Source organism: Dryobates pubescens, chromosome Z (assembly GCF_014839835.1).
Source record: "Dryobates pubescens isolate bDryPub1 chromosome Z, bDryPub1.pri, whole genome shotgun sequence".
Taxonomy (NCBI): domain Eukaryota; kingdom Metazoa; phylum Chordata; class Aves; order Piciformes; family Picidae; genus Dryobates; species Dryobates pubescens.
Window position 1 is genome coordinate 40,270,505 of NC_071657.1, and position 21,551 is coordinate 40,292,055.

The 21,551-nt window shown below is 41.4% G+C and overlaps 1 protein-coding gene across 1 annotated transcript in view; it reads left to right on the plus strand.

The window, feature by feature from the left end:
* Positions 1-1,310, plus strand: part of TRABD2A (TraB domain containing 2A) — a 93,210-nt gene extending 91,900 nt beyond the window's left edge. Inside the window, exon 9 of the mRNA XM_054178260.1 lies at positions 1,130-1,310. Coding sequence (XP_054034235.1) covers positions 1,130-1,310 — 181 coding nt within the window. The remainder of the gene's footprint in view (positions 1-1,129) is intronic.
* The last annotated feature ends 20,241 nt before the right edge of the window (positions 1,311-21,551 follow it).

Below are 21,551 nucleotides of genomic sequence, written 5' to 3' on the forward strand. Positions count from 1 at the left end.
GCAAGTACTTCATGCCTCTGTGGCCTGCCTAAGCACACATGGTCTGAGCTGACAGCCCCACCTCGTGGCACAGCCACTATGTGTCCCCACTGAAATCCAGCCCCTTTGGGCTCAAGCTCACATGTGAGCAAGGCACATTTCCCTGGGAGCCTCAGACCTTGCTATAAGGATTCTTCAGGGTGCTCAGACACAGGTTTCTTATTAAAGCTATCAGGTTTCATATGCACAGGCCTTTCACAGCTTTCCTCCCATGAGCCTGTAGATATGAAAGATAGAGCTCAAGTGATCTAATACAGTCTTGTAGTCAACATAGTGGAATTGCTTTGTTTGGTGCTCCTGTGTTATGCTAGCAGCCTGGAGCACACAAATTTCTCTCCTCCATCATGTGTTACCATAATATGAATTCAGCACCATGTAGGCTCTTACTCAGCTCTTTTTCACCACCTCAGAGTCCTTAATACCACTGGCAGTATTGTCTTTTCCCAGTGATTCTCAGACACATTTCTGAAGTGGCTCTTCTCCTGTAAACCCTGTGTAATTCCTGACCTGTGGGAGGGAACATGCAGTATAGGAACACGATTGACCCATGTTAAGATGGATGTCCAGAAGCATGGCTGAGGAAGGTGGATTCAGCTGAATTGCCTTGCTCCTGCGGTGCTCACTGTGGTGTCACTGTAGTGACGCTCCTCTACAAGAAAGCCAGCTTTGTTCTTTTTGCATATTTTTCTGCTTGTCTGTAAGTTCAAGGAATATGGACATCTTACCCTCCTGACTAACTGTGCTGGAGCAATGGGTAGGCTGGCTGAGTAGATCTTAGTACAGGGCAGGTTTTTTTGGTGCTGTCTCCATCTGTCTCAATCTTTTCTCTGTTCCCACTCAAGACTGCATTGCAGTTCATCTGGGCAGTTCCATCATCCTTGGGAGCTGCCCACACCTGTGAGGAAGGGACAAAGCAGTGCTCTGCTGTTAAGAGACACAGTCCTTTGGTGAGCATGGAATCAGTACTGGAGGCCCTACCTAGAAGCCTGGGAGACTGACAGTGGGCTACAGAGGCTGATCACTTCCTGCTTTGTGGGCATCAGGCAGTTCTGGGCTGGGTCTGGACTGACATTCTTCTTTTGCCTTGCAGTGCTACTGACCTTCCTCCCCAGAGCCGCATCGTTAATGGCTACTTCACAGTCGAACCCCACCCCCTGGGCCAAGGATGGGTCAATCGCACTCGTGCGGACACTGGCAATGCTCACCACCTCTCCTGTTCTCTCTCCCTCCCACTGCTGACTTTGACTTTGTTTATTATAAGACTGCACTGAAACACAAGGACAACCACACTGCAGGACCCAAAAAAGAAGATTATGTGAAAAAAAAACAGGCAACAAAAATAGAGGACTGAGTGGGACTTCTGTTCTTTGGGGTGTTTTTAAACTGCCTCCTTTTCCTGGGTCTGGATCATTAACCCTATTGACTAGTTTGACCCACCCAATACAGGAGAAGATATTTTTATCAAGGTGTTATTTATCCTTCTATTGCAGAAGAAAGATTTGTTGTTATCCCATAATGCTTTGGGGAGATGATAATGTTGCCATAACATAATTGTTATTTAACTGTATGACGCTAACTAAATTATACTTTATTCACCTTCAGTGCCTTGTAAAATAATTACACACCACTAACTTGTTTATTAGAACAGAATAATTTGGTCAACTAAACACATCTGGGAAAGAGAGGTTAGTATTTTATGTCTACATTGGTAATGCCTTTAACTGTTGCCTGTAAGGGCTTCAGGTTACATATAAAGATTCATTACAATACCTTCTACAATAGAACAAAGCAGTAAAGGCTTGTAAACAGAATGTTTCTACCCTCCGTTTGATGCTATTTAAGATGGGTACACTTGAATATCCAGTGGTCAGACAGGTCTTGTAAACACAAACTAAGGTACATTTAGGAAATTAAAGTATCTGAGGAGCTTCACAATCGTACTGTTGGATGCTTCCAAAATAAGAAGTTCCCAAATGGTGATTTGAGAAGACCAGATTCAGCTTCTTTTTCTAAATCACAAATATATTGTTATCCTTTAGCTATATTCACTTCCAGGGAGAAAGGTCTTTCTTTTCCTTTCCTGCACAGGAAATCCTGGCAATTTTTCAACTGATTTCAGTGGAATTTCTCATGCATTTTAAACTGTTTCAAGTTCTTCACTGCCTACTTCAAATGGATGTGGTATTGACTGTTGTATGTAGGAAGCACTGGAGTAGTGATGAATGAGTTTCTGTGTTTGCACAGGGCATCCTCTTATGGTTACAGTGACTCTTTTTGTGATCGGCATACCCCTCTCTCCATTTAGGAGGGATGCATTGCATGGGAAAGTCTAATAGAATTCATCCATGAGAGGGATTGGAGCCAGTGTGCTGAGCCAGGTATCTGGGAAAGACAGCAGTCACCTGTCCCCTTGAGTGTCAGAATGTCCTGCCACTTGCTATTTTATGCATTGGTATTGCTTCTCCTCCCCATGTCCTCTGTCCTTCAGAAATGCATGACTCATCGTGTGTATGACAAACCTGTGTGTGGCACAGGTCCAGAGGGCTCTGGAAGATCTGGGAGAAGGAACTGAGACAGACATTCCATTTCTTTTTCTATTACAAGCCAAAGACTGCTGTGTAAAATAATCCCAGGATGACTCTTCTTTTGTTTCCTCCTCTATGGTTGTTCCTGAGGTTCCTTTCTTGTCAAGGGAGATGAGTCAATTGGAACAACCACCAATATTTTTCTTAGGCTGGTATAAGGGAAGAATAATTACAAAACACTCAGGAAAAACAGAGAAGACCTGAAGTAGCACTATGACTAATTCAGTTCTGGTGGTGTAACTCATTATGCAGCCGCTTCCAACTGCCTGATGGTGTCAGGGAAACAGAGATGTCCTTAAACTCTGATGGATTGTGTGCCTACAGAAGCTGCATCCTGGGAGTCTTTGTGAAAAGCAGTCAAATTATTTCAAGGTATTTTTGAGGATTTCATGGGCTTGGCTTGATACCTGTGAACTCAATTAGTGGTTCTTACCATTCACTTCTTCCAGACTCATCATATCTGACCAGCCATGGGACACCAAATCTTTCGAATTATGACTGGTATGGAGAGCAGAGCTTTACTCCAGCTGCACATGCTACTCAGCTGTTTACAGAGGCCACTGCAGGGTGCTTGGTTTGGATCTAGCTGTTTCTCCCTCGTTCCAGAACAAGAAATGTTTGTCAGAATTGGAACAGCCCAAGGAGCTATTCTAATAGCAAAGATTTGCTCAGGAACCACACTTCTCTGTGCCAGAGATCACCATGAAAGCAGGCATTCCCACCATGTGCCTGTAAGACTTCATTGTCCCTCCCAAACAGCTGAGGTAGCTTTAGTTGCCCTCCAGCTGAGATTCAGTCAGGCTGACATCCCTGAAGGTGCTGGTACTTATTTCTTCAGTGCGGAGGCTGAAATCTCCTGAGCTAGGTGCCTCCATGTCCTTTTAAGTGTTGTAACAAAGCGTTCTTTGTCATATCCGAGGAACCTGATCTCCCTTCTCCCTTTCTTTCCTATATATTAATTGACTTGTGCACTTTGCTGTTCCCCTCTTGGCCAAAGTTGTTGTCATAAATCATCTCTCCAACGTTGTCTGTGAACAGAAGCATTTTGAGATGAGAGGGACTTTTACCATGGTTACTGTCATCAAGATTCCTCTTTATCTGTTGGGAGGCTGATAACTGAAAAGTTATTCACAGTAATTAAAAACCTACCTTCTTTAAAATGAACTGGTTTGGTAACGTCACACACACTTGGATTAAATCACAACGTTGGACAACATAGGTTCGGCAGTAGATTGTGAATTCTTGTGAGTATTTGTTGTTTGACTAAGCTTGGCTAATGGACTACTGGTCTGATATATGTGCTTTTTAAGTATTATGATACTTCACATTTATGTATACAGCTAGGAAAAGAAAAAGACAGCAAACATCCTCCTTGGGAAAAGGGCTTGCTCCTAGATTTATTTATTTTTTTTAAACAGTGAGCACTTGCACTTTATTTCTACTTGCTGATCAAATGACATCATTTACCTTCAATTTACCTTCAATTACAATGACCTTCTAACAGCTGCCTCCTGTAATTTTACAGCTTTTCCTTTCTGCTGTTGATGTCTTTTAATGCATTGAAGTTTTACTTTCTGAGATAATACTGGGTTAGAAACTGGGGTTTCTGTTGAAGCATTGAAGGAGGCATGATTTCACTCAATGTGCTTTCATATACAGTAATGTGCTCTTACCTGACTCAGCTTTTCTGAGAAATGCAAACACCTGTTAGCAAGATGGTGATCCAGAGCTGTCTTACTTTCAAACCTTTTCAGATTAAGATGTGAAAAGTGAAAATACTGAACGAAAAAGATAATTCTGATTCTTCAGATGAAGCCTAAAAAAGTACACTTCCCCCCTAGGAAATAATTACAACAACATGAAAGGGGAAGCATAAACCAAATGGATTAGCTCACTCCAGCCTCTGACATCCCTTAAGGACCTAGCATGCTTTTGTTATTTTAAGAGCAACATAGCATAAAAGGATGCAGAGTAATACACAATGTGATTCACAATTCTTTCTTTTCACTTTGAAACTTTGGAAAGAAGGTTACTTTTCTGTTTTTAACCATATAGCAAAATTATAATTCTGAAACACATAAGAGAGAAAAAGTGGAGTTACAGAAGGCAGGTAAATAAACAGAAATCAATAAATCTAAGCATTTTTTTTTCCTCTGTGGTCCTTTTGGACACTCTGCTAGAAGGCTCCAGGGAAAAATATAGTGCTCTTCAACTGAGGAAAAAAGAGCCAGGCACTGAAAGAGCAGAGCCCTTTCTTCAAACACTAGAGTAATCTTGTGGCTGTTCTTTTTCTCTTCCTGGTAGAGCTGAAGCTGCAGTTACTTCATAAGTAAGATAACAAGCTGATTTAGTTTGGTGAATTATTATGACTCGTTTTGATCACCTATATGAAATACTGTGACACAGTCAGTATGTAAAAATCAGGATAAAATCACTTAGGTAAGGAAGGAATGTGCTTTAGAAGATGTATTTTTCCAGTGCCTTACTATGTGAAAAATGTGGACAAACCATGTCATTTACCCTTTATTACAAAAATAAAATCTAAGGCATGAAAATTAATAAAAGGTGGCCTAGCTGTGTCTGTGTTGCAACTGATGATTGTTTTCTACTGTTCTATTCTGAGCCATCCAGAGTGCTGTCCCATAATCACCAAGGAATGCGTATGATGTTTATTCAGGGCAGCTCTCACACTGAAATTAATTTCTCTTTCTAGAGTACAGTCCTGTTATGCTCTAAGTTTATCCTTATTGAGAGGACCATATGTATCAGTTAAGGCTAGAAACAGTCTTTATCACAACAAATAAATACTTCTGCCTGCAAACATGTCACAGCTAAACTGTGGCTTACGTGAAATAAAATCAGAAGCACACAGTATGCAAGGGTTTTCAGTGCTGCTTCAAGACAGTTAATGGCCAACCAGCATTCACACTCCAAAGGCTGCTCTGAAGATACCTATTGTTGAGTCAGAGAATTGAGGCACCTGCCTTTGGACCGCTGAATCCTTTTCCATATGGATATTTCCATCAGTGTTCAGCTATTCTTTATTCAAGATCTCTGTTTTCCAGTTCTCAAACAGCCAGCTATTTTCTATTGATGTCCAGGGATCTGGCCATCAAACAGTTCAGATAACCTCCACCCCTCAAACATTCTATTTGACCATGGCTAAGTTATCACTGATTATACAACTCTTCACAGCCCCCTGGTAAGCTACAGACTTGTGTGGTTGGAAAGCTGCAACTTGGAGAGGGACTCAGCAGTACTGGTTAATGGTTGCCTGAAGATAAGTCAGCAGTGTGCCCAGGTGCCAAAAAAGCCAATGGCATCCTGGCTTGTACTGGAAAGACTGTGGCCAGCAGAAACAGGAAGGTGATCATCCCTCAGCACTAGTTAGGCCACACCTTGAGTACTGTGTTCAGTTGTGGGCCCCTCACTACAGGAAGGATATTGAGGTGCTGGTGTGTGTCCAGAGAAGGGCAACAAGGCTTGTAAAGTGCCTGGAGCACATGGCCTGTGAGGATTGTCTGAGGGAGCTGGGGTCATTCAGTCTGGAGAAGAGGAGACTGAGGGGAGACCTCATTGCTCTCTACAACTACCTGGAGAGAGGTTGGAGTGAGGAGGGGGTAACCTCTTCTCCTTAGTAACCAGCGACAGGACTAGAGGAAATGGTTATAAGCTGTGCCAGGGGAGGTTTAATCTGGTTATTAAGAAATATTGCTTTACAGAGAGGATTATCAAGCACTGGAATGGTCTGTCCATGGCAGTGGTGGAGTCACCATCCTTGGAGGTGTTTAAGCAGTGTGTGGATCTGGCGCTCAGGGACATGATTTAGTGTTGACCCTTCAGTGCTGGGTCAAGGGTTGGACTGGATGATCTTTGAGGTCTCTTCCAAATGGGTATGTTCTGTTATTCTGTGACATTTATAAACATTAATGTGGTCACCCCTCATTCTCCTCCTCTCCAAGCTAAAGAGACACAGCTCCCTCAGTCTTTCACAGAATCACACAGAATCACAGAACTTGTGCTCTGGACCCTTTGTCAGCTTTATTGCTCTTCTTTGGACATGCTCCAACACCTCAATGTCTTTCCTGTAATGAGAGGCTGAAACTGCACAGCGTTTAACATGCTTACAGGTGCTGGCATCTGAGATACAGGGATAATTATCTCTAGTGACAGGAAGTGAGTTTTTACCCTGTCAAAAAAAAAGCAGAGGGATTTCCCCCAGCACCTCCTACACTTACGGTTTGCCACACAAGTAATGGCTGTGTTGGTCTGAAGTCACCTCAAGATGTATACTAACTAACTTGCTGTTAGTCTCAGACCATAACACATTTTATTGTTTATTGGAAATTATGCCCAGCTGATCATATCCTGGTTTCTCCCTCCTCACCAAATTTTCTCTTGGAAATAAATGGCAAGGTAAAGATTACATTCTTCATGTAACTTTGTAGAGAGCTGTGATGTAAACTAAAACTAGTGAATATGGTGTCCGAACAGATTGCTGGAGTTCAAGCACTGTCACTGTAATGCGCTGCTTAAAGACCAGTTTCTAAGCCTAGTATTGAGGTCTGGATGAGCATGAAGTCCCAAATATCTCTCCAGATTTTAGTACTTGGTCCCTGTCCAGGGCAAGGGAAATATTCTCACCAGCTTAAACAACTAATTGTTCTGGAGTATCATGTAAAGGTAGAACACACACCGGAGAAAGGAAGAAACATCCCTTTGAGACACAGCTTGATTGTGATCTGACCAATATTAACCCTCTCTGGAGAATTTGTAGACATTTGCTAATCCTATGGCCTTGATGTCATATTGTAGAAGGAAGATGGTCATTAGAGAAGCTGGATCACAGATGATGGTTGGGGAAAAGGGGAGAAAGTGGGCTTGACTGGTGCCTCACCAAACAGGGTAAAGGCTCCCGCAGGAGCAGAAAGGTCTGAGTTGTGTTGGCCTCTTCATGCCATCTGCAGGTGACTTTGGAATTATCTCCTCTGCAACACATCCTACTCCGATTCTCCATCATCCTGAAGAGCTTGTCTGGGGCATGCACAGCATACCCTATGTTCTTTTCATTCCCTGCTTGAACATCTGAGTACACTCTCTTCATGCCTTGCTTTCTGAAGTTTCTCCTACTTAATCAAGCCATCCATCCATTTCTATTCAGTAACATCCTTGTTTCCCAGGGCAGTAATTCTGCTCTCTGGTAGGACCAGCACATTTCTAATTTCCTGGACGGTGGTCATCATCACAGACTGATACTTGAGGAGGAAACCCTGCAAGCCTCCAAGCAGGCTTTCTAGCATTTTCAGGTTAAATTACAGTGGGACCTTTGCAATTAATTTTACCTAGTTCAACCTAGTCCATATCCACCCATATGTTTAAGAAACTTGTTCTTGTAAAACACATAACTTCAGAGTAGATACTGTTCCTTTAACCTGCTTTCCCAAGGCTCCAAACTGTTTTATTTATGAGTAAGCCTAAACAGGATTTCAACAGAACACATTCACTAACAGCATTCAGGCACAGAGAAAAAGCAAGCAAATTCATGATGTGGGCCTTTTGTTGTAATGCCTGCCTGACCTCTGGGATACATCATCATGAGCTGAGGTAAGAAGACCTGTTTTTCATAGAAACTTGTATAGTCACCAATTCACAATGCTGGACTATGCAATATTCCTTAGCTAACACTAGATGTTGCCCATGCACTGTAGAAAAGATACCATGAAAAGGGAGCAAAACATGCTTGAGGGCTTTAGAACAGCTAAGGTGGGTACAAGCTATGGGCATCTTGTTGCAATACAAATACATCTCTGCCTCAATTTATCTGACAGTTATTTCTTCTTATTTTCTCAGTACTCTTCAGGCCTGGCTAGTCTACTTAGAGGTAAGTTCTTAACTGCCTTAATATATCCCACTCTGGTCTTTGTTGCCTCTGTAGAAACAGTACTACCCTGGGTGAAAAAATGTGCACTTCAGGTGAACATGCCAAAGTTGTTACTAAGCCTGCAAAATATCATCACTATTTTCTATACCATGCAGAGCATCTTTGTGCTAAGCCTGTTGTTCCATTTGACATGTTATTCCCTCTGGGACAAGAAAATGTGTGTGATTAAAGCACTGAAATGGAATTGGAAGACTGTTCAGATCCCTTGCTCAAGTACAAGCCTTCTAACTGTTTTGAATGAGTAATTTACTATGTGTGCACCTTGCTGTCCCTTTCCATTAAGAGCAGACTTAGTGGTTCTTCCTTCTCAAATGAAAGTGTTATGTTCCTGAATATGTATCTAAGTGCTTGTATGTACAAAGTAATAAAATGGAAGAAAGTACATTTAGAAACTTAAACTGTTAGAGGTATCATCTGTACTAATGATAGGAAGTCTGTCTCAGTATATGCATCTCCCCAGAGTATCGGGCATCTGGGGGAATTAATGGCCCAAGGTAGTCTTGGCAGTCATTTCTTCTGAATCCTGGCCAGACCACTGTGCTTCTTATGAGGGATACCTTAAAGTGAAGTCTTTCCATCTGCAAACCATTCATTGCTCTTTCATAGAAAATCAAGTCACACATGCTGTGAATTCAAACCTGATCATAAAGATGCACCAGACTGGTTGCATACTCATCAGCCTACTTTAGGAGACCTCAAGTGATTTGGCCTGCTGAAGAAAGTCAGAAGATCCCCTCTTTGCCTTTAATTCTGCAGAACAAACAAACACAGTCCTCTCACATTTCCCTAATGTGTCATGAGTGTTCCAGTCCCATCATGCCATTGGCCTCCACTGAGCTATCTCCAATATGTAGAATTTATCTTGTATTGAGGAGCCCCAAACTGGAAACTGTTGTCCAGATCTGGTCCCACCAGCATTAATGGGACAGAAATGTCTTCGCTTGCAGAGCTTCCTGTACTTTTGCTAACACGGGCAGCATACAGTTAATTTTTACTGCTTGAAGGGCACATAGCTGATTCATGGACAATTATTTGTTCACCAAGACCCTTAGACTCTTTTCTGAAAATACTCTTTTTTATAACTTACTGCACAGCCACTCCTTTAGTGTGGGATATTCTGTCCTATTAGCAAGACTTAGCATTTGCATTTGTTGAACTTCAGAGATTGTTGTCCACCTGTCCAGCATGTCAGGATTCCTTTAAAATGCAGATGAGCATCCCAGTGTATCAAGAAATCACAAAATATAAGAGAATGTCTTTGGTTTGAAGTGACCTTCAATATCATCCAGCAAAACCCTCAACCCAGTGCCGCAACCGTTTCCCCAGGCACCAGGTCCACATGCCATTTAAACATCTCCAGGCATGGCAACTCCACACATTCCAATGTTTGATAACTCTTTCAGTAAAGAAATATTTCCTAACATCCAGCCTATGCCTCCCCTGAACCAGTTTGTGTCCATTTCTCCTAGTACTGTCACTTTTCACCAGGGACAACAGGCCTGCTCACTCCAACCTCCAAGGTCTCTGGAGCCTCAGCCTCCTTCCCTTCAGACTGAACTACCCCACTTCCCTGGGATGGGACCTATAGGACATGTGTTCTAGGTCCTTCATAAGCCTCGTTGCCCTTCTCTGGACATGCTCCAGTACTTCTATGTCCTTATAGTGATGATCCCAGAATGAACACTATTACAGGTGTGGCCTCACCTGTGCTGAGTACAGGGGGATGGTCACGTCCCTGTTCCTGCTGGCCACAGCCTTTCCAGTACAAGCCAGGATGCCATTGGCTCTTTTGGCCACCTGGGTATGTATTTATTTGACTATCAACCACTACCCCCAGGTCCCACTCCAAGCTGCAGCTTCCCAACCACACATCCCCAAGTCTGTAGCTTACCAAGGGGTTGTTGTGACCCAGGTGGAGAACCTGGCACTTGGCCTTATTGAACTGCATACAATTAGCCTTGGCACATCAATCTAGCCTATTCAGATCCTGTTGCAAAGCTTCCCGACTCTTAAGCACATCAACACAACCACCTGGCTTGGTGTCATCTGCAAACTTACTGAGGGTGCACTCAATCCAGATCATCAATAAAGGTATTAAAGGGCCAGTAAAGGCCAAGTGTTAGAAGGATGGAACCAGGCTCTTCTTAGTGATGTCCAGTGATAGCACAAGGGGCAATGGGTGCAAGCTGGGCACAGGAGGTTCAATGTGAAACTTTCACTGTGCAGGTGCACTCAATCCCCTCATCCAAATTATTAACAATGATATTGGAGAGGACTGGTCCTTGTACTAAACTCTGGGGAACATCGCTTGTGACGATATGCCAGCCAGATTTACCTCCATTCACCACCACTCTTTGGGCCTGGCCATTGTCACGATCCACTTTGTGGACTCATGATGGCTCATCTGCTGTGATTTTGAGGTGCAAAAACCTAAGGCAACTACACTAGGAGGATTTGATTCAATCAACTGTAAAACTTTAATGTTTGCCCATAAAAGTGGCACATGATAGGTAGAAAAGTGTGAGAGAAGAAAGATGTGAGGTGTGAGGAACAATAAAGAGGCTTATAGCTACTACCAATATGAGAGTCCAAAGACGTCCCTCTGGTCCCAGGTTCAGTCCTGCTGGTCCTTCTGATCCTTCTTGATCCTGGTGAGCAAAGCTTACAAAGTCTCATTGCTAGGGAGACCTCTTTTATAGTTAATCTCACACCTGCCCATGGCCAATCTCTGCCTCTCTCTGCCTTTCACAAGTGAGGCTTCCATGAATGCCCAAGAAGGAGTGCCAAGGTATGGTCTATGCCCAAGGAGGAGTGTTGAAGGAGTGGTGTGCCTTGAAGGCAGGTAGCTTTTGTCCCAGAGGTTTTGTATTATAATGACATTATAATTAGCAAAGTTTGCCTAAGGTTCACTATTTCCTCATCAATGCTGAGGTATCAATCTTTTTTGACATCTGTTATCCTTTTTGCTGGGGCAGTGGAGCAATCCAACTTTGTGACTCTCACTAAGGCAATGGAAGTGGTTTGGTGCTCTTGATAACAAGCAGTTCCCTTACTCTGATATAGTTTTACAACTATACACTGCATTTTAAGAAACTCTTTTGTCTGGGGAAAGTAGATCATCATTTAAAGCATGTCATTGGCTTTGTATGAAATAATTATGAGATTATTTGGGGCTAATTTTATCCTAAGGTGCCCTACCTGGCAAGCAAGTGCCTCTGGAAACTTGGAAGATGCACTTACTGTAAAGGCAGAGACATACGACTGCAGTTGTTTTGGAGGCTGGAATTGATAGACATGTTTGCCTGCTGTGCTGAGTTACAACCATCTCCCCTTCCTGTCAAGCAAGCCTATAAAAAGGGGTACATTTGCTGCTGTTTCTCTCTTTCTTGCTTCGTGTGCTTGAAAGAACATTGACTGCTACTGGTTTCCTGTGCTGGCCATGTGGTCAGGCCTGGCTCTCTCCAAGCTGCATCCACACTCTCCAAAGCATTTGAATCCACTTACATCCAGGGAAATACAAGGCCATCCAGGTCTGGTTTTGTATATTTTCCTATTTATCCTTATCCCTTACCCTTGTGAACCCTCCCTGTTATTGCTATATATATGTATTTTGTTAAAAAATTTGCTTCCCCTTCCAAACCGATTCCAGACTATTTCTTTTGTATAGTCACCTCCTTCCCCTTTTCCCTACCCTCTTTTTTTCCCCTTTTCTTTCCCTTTCCTTACTAGGGAAGTGGGGAGAGGGGGGAAGGGGAAAGAATTCTCAATCAAAGGAAAACAAAAGGAAGATAATTCTAAATTAATTTCATTGGTAGATGAGTGGGATGTAGTTTTACGATCTTACATTCTGTCTCAGTCTGTCTTCTGTTTCTTGGCCAGACTGCATGCATACTGACCCTAGTCTGAAACTGATAAGATAAGCAGCTAACTTCTTAACAACTGCTTTGAGCTAACTGAAATTCCCCTAACATCCTTTTTCCTACTCTTCTCTTTTCTTCTAATTAACTAGAGGGAAAGGGAAGAGGGTGAGAGGTTGGGGGGAACCCGAGATGGGATCTGAGGAGGAGGAGGATTTCTGTGTGGCTTTCTTTCCAGTAAATTCTTGTGTAGTATTGTAAATACTGTATATTTTGTATATATTCGTTGCATTTCATTATTGCTTGTAAAATACAGCTTTCATTCGCTTCTCCGGCTGAGTTCAGCTGTGCTTTTTGTTGGTGTGTGTGGGCTAGAGCATCACACCGCTACATCCCTGTTGTTAGTATTCTTTACTTTTAATGAACAAAGAAAGTACAACATTCACAAGGCATTAAAAAGGCAGAAATATGTTTCTTTATAACCAACTTGGAAATTAATTTTAAGTCAGCTTACTCAAGGGACCAGTGGCCTGAGGAAATACAAAAGGCTCACAGAAGTGGAAGAAGTAATGCACACTTCTTCCACATGCCTAACAAATGGTCCTGATGTTGATAATTAGACCAGAACGCAAAGAGAATGGTTTGTACATGGCCATTCATCTCAGCTGAAACTTAACACTTCTCCTGTACAAACTTGTCTTTTAAATTCTGAACTTAGTCTTTGATCTTTCAAGAACAGGCATAAATGTTTAAACATACCAGCAACTGAATTTAAAGTGATGCATTGCTAGCGGCATAATGACCTCACTCAGCTGAAAAAAAAACCAAACCAAAACAACAAACCCCAAACAAAAAACACAAAACAAAACACCAAAACATTAGGAAAATGCAAGGAATCAAGAGGGAGAAATTAGGTAGGGGCAAGATTCATTTAATGGGAAAACATATCTGCGTGAAAGGACCTGTGCAGTACAATCAGGGTTTTCATGAGTTTTGTTTCAAACAAGTGGTTTGTAGCAGTTTAAGCAGAATTGAATTGAGTTATGCATATAGCCCAGTATCAAAACTGTAATGAATGTATCATTCTGCCGCAAGAAGGGGTCGACACAGATCAATATGATCAACGAAATCCAACTTTATTGTTCCACACTTCCTTATTTATAGTCTTATACATAGTTAATTCTATTCTAATTTAACACACACTATTGATTACTTTCTAAAAGGTTACATCATGGTTCCACTACTCTGTGGAATTTCCTAATTGCTCTTTTTCCCAGCTCTTGCCCACTCCTTATCTTGTTTGCCTTCCTTCTCAGGGGCAGCTTGACTTCATCATACCAAGCATCAGACTTTTCCACAACTCCTACTCCATTGCTATATTAATAACAGAAAGTTCTTCAAGGCCTAATTTGCACAGATGTTCAAACCATTTCCCAACATCATTCTTCTGTATCTACAAAGTATTTCAAATGTGAAGAATTCTATGTGTATCTAGATCAATAAAAAGAGAAGAGAAGAGAAGAGAAGAGAAGAGAAGAGAAGAGAAGAGAAGAGAAGAGAAGAGAAGAGAAGAGAAGAGAAGAGAAGAGAAGAGAAGAGAAGAGAAGAGAAGAGAAGAGAAGAGAGAAGAGAAGAGAAAAGAGAAGAGAAAAGAGAAAAGAGAAAAGAGAAAAGAGAAAAGAGAAAAGAGAAAAGAGAAAAGAGAAAAGAGAAAAGAGAAGAGAAGAGAAGAGAAGAGAAGAGAAGAGAAGAGAAGAGAAGAGAAGAGAAGAGAAGAGAAGAGAAGAGAAGAGAAGAGAAGAGAAGAGAAGAGAAGAGAAGAGAAGAGAAGAGAAGAGAAGAGAAGAGAAGAGAAGAGAAGAGAAGAGAAGAGAAGAGAAGAGAAGAGAAGAGAAGAGAAGAGAATAAACCGGGTTGGAAGAGACCTTCAAGATCATCATGTCCAACCTATCATCCAACACTACCCAATCAACTAAACCATGCAACCAAGCATCCTGTCAAGCCTTGCCCTGAACACCCCCAGCAACGGCGACCCCACCACCTCCTCAGGCAGCCCATTCCAGTGGGCAATCACTCTCTCTGTGTAAAACTTCCTCCTAACCTCCAGCCTAAACCTCCCCTGACGCAGCCTGAGACTGTGCCCTCTTGTTCTGGTACTGGTTGCCTGGGAGAAGAGACCAAAAATCAGATCAGAATGAAGAATAAGAGTTTTAAGAGATTACAAATTTAAAAGTTTCTTGCAGATAATACACCATTGTTGATTTAAAAAAAAAAAAAAAAAAAGTAATAAAATGTTTCTTATTGCATAATCATGCTACCAGAGTAAAATACTACTACTCCTGTCACTCTTAACTTCAGTTTAATCTGTAGCATAGCTCACAGTTACATTGAGAAAATACATCCAGTCCTTTCGGTCTTTATTTTTTCAAGTTAGGATTTTGATATCTATTTTATTGTTTCAGCAACCTTGAATAAAACAAGAATAAATTTTTGTATTTCAGTTTTTCAGAAGGCTTGATACTGTTCCATTATTTTTTCAATATCAGATTTATTACTTTTGATTGGAATTTTGAAATTCAGACTATATATAGACCTGTGACAGGGAGGTATCATTTGAAAAATATAATTCAAATTATTCACACTGCAATTTTTTCTATTTCTGTTTTTAATGGAATATCCTTCTATTTAGAATACAGTGCTATATGGAAACAGGATGACTTTTTAGTTCTTCTTCTTTTCATTGGATGCTAATAATTGAATGCCATTTATTAGTCTTATTGGTAATGTCTGTTTCATCTCTGTGTTGTTAAAGGAAGAAATACCTGATCCTCCCTCTCTCATCTTCATTCAGGAACTGATTGAGAGCTTTGGTTTTTTCTAACATGGTGGGAAGGAGCATTCATTTTGATGTGTATCAGCTTTGAGTCTGAGTATCATAATAAATTTGATGCATCTGTTTAAGTGCTTGACAGTATTGTTCACAGGCTGGGGTTGGAATGGCTGGAGAGCAGCCAGACAGAAAGGAACCTAAGGGTACTGATTGACAGTAGGCTGACCATGAGCCAGCAGTGTGCCCAGGTGGCCAAGAAGGCCAATGGCATCCTGGCCTGCATCAAGAATAGTGTGGCCAGCAGGAGCAGGGAAGTCATTGTGCCCCTGTACTCAGCACTAGTTAGACCACACCTTGAGTACTGTGTCCAGTTCTGGGCCCCTCAATGTAAGAAGGATATTGAGACTCTTGAATGTGTCCAGAGAAGGGCAATGAGGCTGGTGAGAGGCCTCAAGCACAAGCCCTGTGAGGAGAGGCTGAGGGAGCTGGGGTTGTTTAGCCTGGAGAAGAGGAGGTTCAGGGGAGAACTTACTGCTCTCTAGAACTACCTGAATGGAGGTTGTAGACAGAAGGGGGTTGGTCTCTTCTCCCAGGTAATCAGCACCAGAATAAGAGGACACAGTCTCAAACTGCAAGTTTAGGCTTGAGATGAGGAGAAAGTTCTTCCCAGAAAGAGTTGTTGGCTGTTGGAATGGGCTGCCCAGGGAGGTGGTGAAGTCACCATCCCTGGAAGTGTTCATAAAGGGATTGGACTTGGCATTTGGTGCCATGGTTTAGTTAATTAGATGGTGTTGGGTGATAGGTTGGACTTGATGATCTCTGAGGTCTTTTCCAACCTTATTGATTCTATGATTCATACAGTTAAACTCATAAGTAAGCAGTTTGGTGCTTCATAATCATGCCTCTCTTAACCACATCATAAGAATTTACTGCTGGCATGTTATCTAAAGGACAGAAATTTCACAATTGCACTTGATTTCTAACATTCTATTTTAAAAGCATGCACATGCTTTGCGGTACAAAAATAAGACAAAAGACATTGGGAGAACTAACCTAAACTCCGAGAAAATACCAATGGACCTAGTCAGAATAATTAGTTTTGGTTTTTAATTTTGACCACATTTTCTTGTGCAAAATCATAGAACCATAAAATTGTTAGGGTTGGAAGAGACCTCAAGGATCATCTAGTTCCAACCCTACTGCCATGGGCAGGGACACCTCACACTAGATCAGGTTGCTCAGAGTCACATCCAGTCTGACCTTAAAAACCTCTATGGATGGGTCTTCTATCGCCTCTCTGGGCAACCTGTTCCAGTGTCTCACCACCCTCACGGTGAAGAATTTCTTCCTAACATCCAATCTGAATCTACCCATTTCTATTTTTGTTCCATTCCCCCTAGTCCTGTCACTACCTGACACCCTAAAAAGTCCCTCCCCAGCTTTCTTGTAGGCCCTTTAAGATACTGGAAGGCCACAATAAAATCTCCTTGAAGCCTTCTCTTCTCCAGACTGAATAGCCTCAACTCTCTCTCTCTTCATAGGAGAGGTGCTCTAGCCCTCAATTCATCATCATGGCCCTTCTCTGGACATGTTCCAGCACCTCCAGATCCTTCTTGTAATAGGGGCTCCAGAACTGGATGCAGTACTCCAGGTGGGGTCTCAGCAGAGCAGAGCAGCAGAATCAGCTGTCTTGACCTGCTGGCCATGCTCCTTTTGATGCAGGCCAGGACATCATTTCCTGTCTGAAGTCTAGCTTCTCATCCACCAGTGGCCCAGATTCCTTTTCTGCAGGGCTGCTCTCAATTTCATTATGCCCCAGCCTGTATTGATATCGAGATTTGCCCCAACCTAGGTGCAGGACCTTGCAGTAATCAGGAGCTTAGAACTGTTTACAACTCCTAGGAAGATGATGGCAGAGGAAATTCAGTGTTGATACATGCAAAGCGGTGGTCTCATGGACAATTGTTTCTTCTGTTCATGTGTCTTACCCTGTGTTAGTCTGACTGTTCAAGATACAGGCCTGGGCATCATGTGGCCAAACATGATTTTAAGATGCATCATGAATTAAAAATGGTAAAGTAGAAGTAGCAACCAACCTCAATTTACTTTTAAGGAGAAAATACAAGTAGAGCAAGGTATTCTGTTGATCATTCTCAGCTTTATTTCCTCTGGAATATGTGGTTTTGGTAAAAAAAAAATTGTTACATCTATATGGTAATTCATTGTTCTTTGGCAACAGGCATTGGAAGTGCAATGTGAAATACCCTGCATGCATTGGTTTCTGCTGCTGTGTCTTTGCATGTCAAGATGAATAACAAAAGAGCCTGTTGTGAGGTGAACCAGAAAGCTGAAGGGCTGGCATCAGTTTCACTCTTCCTGTTGAAGTGTCTAGCTTATTGCATAGTGAGGCATAAAATGGATGTATGCAACTGTGCAGCTGGAAATGTGCTGTAGTTGTTACTAATAATTTTACATTTCTTTCTGATGTATGTAGTTGCAGCAGGACATCTTAAAACAGATTCAGGATAAACCCGCTACATCCCAATTTATTGACATTTCTGTGCTCAGACATGATCAAGAATCCAAACTGGAGAAGAAAGCAAGATATTTGATGTATTTTATTAATTATTTATTTACTTTAATGTCAGCATTTTGAAATAATTTCTCTGTGGATTTGCACATAGTAGAGTAAGGTCCTGTGGGAGGCCACCTGGATATTCAAGGGGCTGGAACACTTGACATACTAACAAAGACTGAGAGAATAGGATTTGTAGTTTCTCTTGGAGAAGAGAAGACTCAGGATTCAGAGATTCATAGAACACCAGGTTGGAATGGATATCAAGGGTCATCTAGTCCAAACTTTCAGGGTAAGAATATAGTTTAAATGAGATGGCTCAGCACCATGTCAAGCTGGGCCTTGAAGCTGTCTAATGTAGGGGACTCCAACACCTCCCTTAAGAATTTATTCCAATGTCTAAAAGTGCTTGGGTTTTTTGTTGTTTTTTTTTACCATACAGATGAGCAAATACTGGAATGGTTTGCTCGTGAAGATTGTTGAGTATCCAACTTTGGAAGTGTTCAACACTGTACTGGACAAGTAGAGAGAAATGCTTTACTGGACAAGAAATCTAATTTGAGGAGAAACCTGCTTTGAGCAGGAGGTTGAACTACAACATCCGTGAGGGTCCCTTTGGCCTATGTTATTTTTCTGATTCTATGTTTCAGTGATTCCAGCAACATGTTATGGTTCATGGCGACTTCGAAAATTAGCTTCACAGGGAAGTTATTATTAAATTTTAACACAGTAAATGAAATTTCAGTTTTATAATGACAGATGTAGTTATTTTAGTTTTCTAGCTGAGCATAAAATTGAGATATCTCACACTTCAAATTAATTTTAACACAGAGCTAGTTATGTGAAAAAGTTTTCAAAATTATTAACAATATTATCTATAATGCAGTGTTCAATCATACTCATATAGTCTGACGTGCAAAACTTATTTTAGAATTATACTAGTAGGATGTTGCCTTTCAGCCAGCTTACTAACAGTGACAGAAATAAATAACAGCCATATTTAATTCATATCTAGGCTTAGCCCCTGCCAGTACAACAACACAGCCACAGACCTTTCTACTGAGGTATAAACTGGCTTTTAATATAAATATTTTTGACTGCAAGGCAAACAGCCCTTTCTTCACAAAGTATATTCACTCCTTAATACTAACAGCAAATACCTACTCATTAAAAAATATGTTTGTGTAAAATAAACAATAGATAAGTGACATTTTGTGGAACACTCCTGGAAAGACATAAAACTATATACTTTCTTTAAGGAGCTATTCAAAATCTTCCACTGGTCAGCTTGCTAAGATTTGGCAGTTCTTCTTCCTTTATGTATTATTCCTCCTTTGCCAACCCTGGTGGCAAAATACTGAACCATAGCAATGGATAAACTACATACTCACTCAATGTATTTGAGTTTTCTCTTTCAGAAAAAAAAAAAAATTACCTTTTTGAAGTGTTGTTTGCTTGACTTTACAGACAATGGTTAAGATATCTGGTGTAATAAAATGTCTTACCATGATTTACGAAGACTGTAAACTAGAGAATGTAAGAAATATTGATAAAATTTGTATTCATCTTGAAGTTATCTGTGATTAAGAGTGATGTATATAAATTGCTTACCGAAGTTCTTATTCAGCTTTTTCAGTTTGTAGATGAAATCCATGAAAACCTGATTCTTTCTCCTTTTTGTCCTTAATTTACTCTTTCTTTCAGGTCCATTCCTGCCATTTATTTCCTGATTTATTTTTTTTTTTCCTACTGAATTGGTAGGCTTTGCTCTGAAGTTTCATAGCATGAGGGTGGGAATAAAAGTGTTACTTAGATACCTGCATCATGACAAGATTTGTGGGCTGGTATTATTTTGAGCTAAAACTATACCCTGCTGAGTAATGGAAAATTCAGAGGTCATAAAAAGTTAAGCAACAATAATAAAGCTTTGGTTATCTTTTTTTTTTTTTTTAAACAAACAATATGGGGACAAAATATTAAAGATGTTACTTTTAATCAGCAATTTTAATTTCTTAAATTGAAACTATAAGCAATTACATGTCCATCTATTAACTCTACTTTTGTTTATTTCCTAAGTGCAAAAGGAAATAAAATATGTATTATTTCTGTGGATTCTTTAAACATGCATAAATTGGGATATCATGAACTGGTTTAACAGACTTTGGAGGTGTCTGTCACAGGGATCAGCTCTTCTGGAGGAAACAAAAGGAACATGGTTTCAGTTGGAGTCCCTGGCAGGAAGCATCAGGTGAAACCTGAGGTTTTAGAGTAGGGATATCAAAATGAAGAAGCCCAGTACATCCCAACTTAAAAGGAGATACTAGCATCATAAGGAGATACTAGCAGCATATTTAGGAGTTTGAGCTGCTACAGAAGTAGTAGGTACAGAAGCACCTCTCCTCCTAGCACCCTGATTGCTTGTGCTGCAGTGGATGTTCAGAGGGAATATCCTTTCTACATCTACAAACAGGGCTACAAGGAGTAAGTGCTGATTAGGCAACCAGCTCATCTGGGGAAACCCAACCACTCAGCAGTTCTAGAAGAGATTATGGACTGGCCAGAAGGCAGAGATTTCAGAGCACTGCCTGAGGATGTGGTTCATGCCCAGGAGGCACCATCATATAATGAGTTATCCAAAGATGAACAGCTTTATGCTTTGTTTACTGATGGATCCTGTTGTATGCTAGGAAACCATTGGAAGTGGAAAGCTGCTGCATGGAATCCAGTCAGTATGCAGAAACGAGAGCCATCCAACTGGCCCTAAAGATCACTGAGCAAGAAAAGTGGCCAGTGCTCAGTAGCTGATTCCTGGATGATGGATAATGCCCTGTAGGATTTGCTAAAGCAGTGGAAGAAGATCAGCTGGCAACACAGGAGTAACCTCTCTGTGCTGCTTCATTGTGGCAAAACATAGCTGCTCAAGTAGAAAACATGACTCTAAAGGTACATTATGTTGATGCACCTAAGAGTTGTGCTAATGAAGAACACCGAAACAATAAGCAGGTAGATATGGCTATCAAAACTGATGTAGCTCAGGTGGACCTGGACTGGGAGCATAAAGGTGAGCTTTTTGTAGCTTGATGGGACCATGAAATACCAGGACATGGAGGGAGAGATGGAACATACCAATGGGTTTGTGATCAAGGGGTAGACCTGACTGTAGAGGCCATCACACTCATACTCACAGAATAACAGCATCAACCAGGTTGGAAAAGACCTCAGAGATAATCAAGTTCAACCTATCACCTAACACCACCTGACAACTAAACCATGGCTCCAAGTGCCACATCCAATCTTTAATACCTCCAGGGGTGGTGACTCCACCACTTCCCTGGGCAGAACATTCCACTGTCCAGTTCCTCTTTTTGTGAAGAACTTTCTCTTCACCTGGAGCCTAAACTTCCACTGGTACAGCTTGAGACTGTGTCCTCTTGTTCTGTTGGTGGTCATCTGGGAGAACACAAGTCACACATGACTGTGAAACACAGAATCACGTGTTGCAATTGAGCAAGTCACCAGAATTGTCAAGACCAGTGCTACATACTCAGCATGGCAGAAGCAACTACAGGCTGATTAGAGACATACCCTGTAAACCATGCCACTGCCCAGAACACCATCTTAGGCTTTGAAAGACAAATCTTGTCGTGACATGGTACCTTAGAAAGGCTCAATTTAGACAATGGGACTCCCTTCTGAAATAATGCCATCAGTTCCTGGGCCAAGA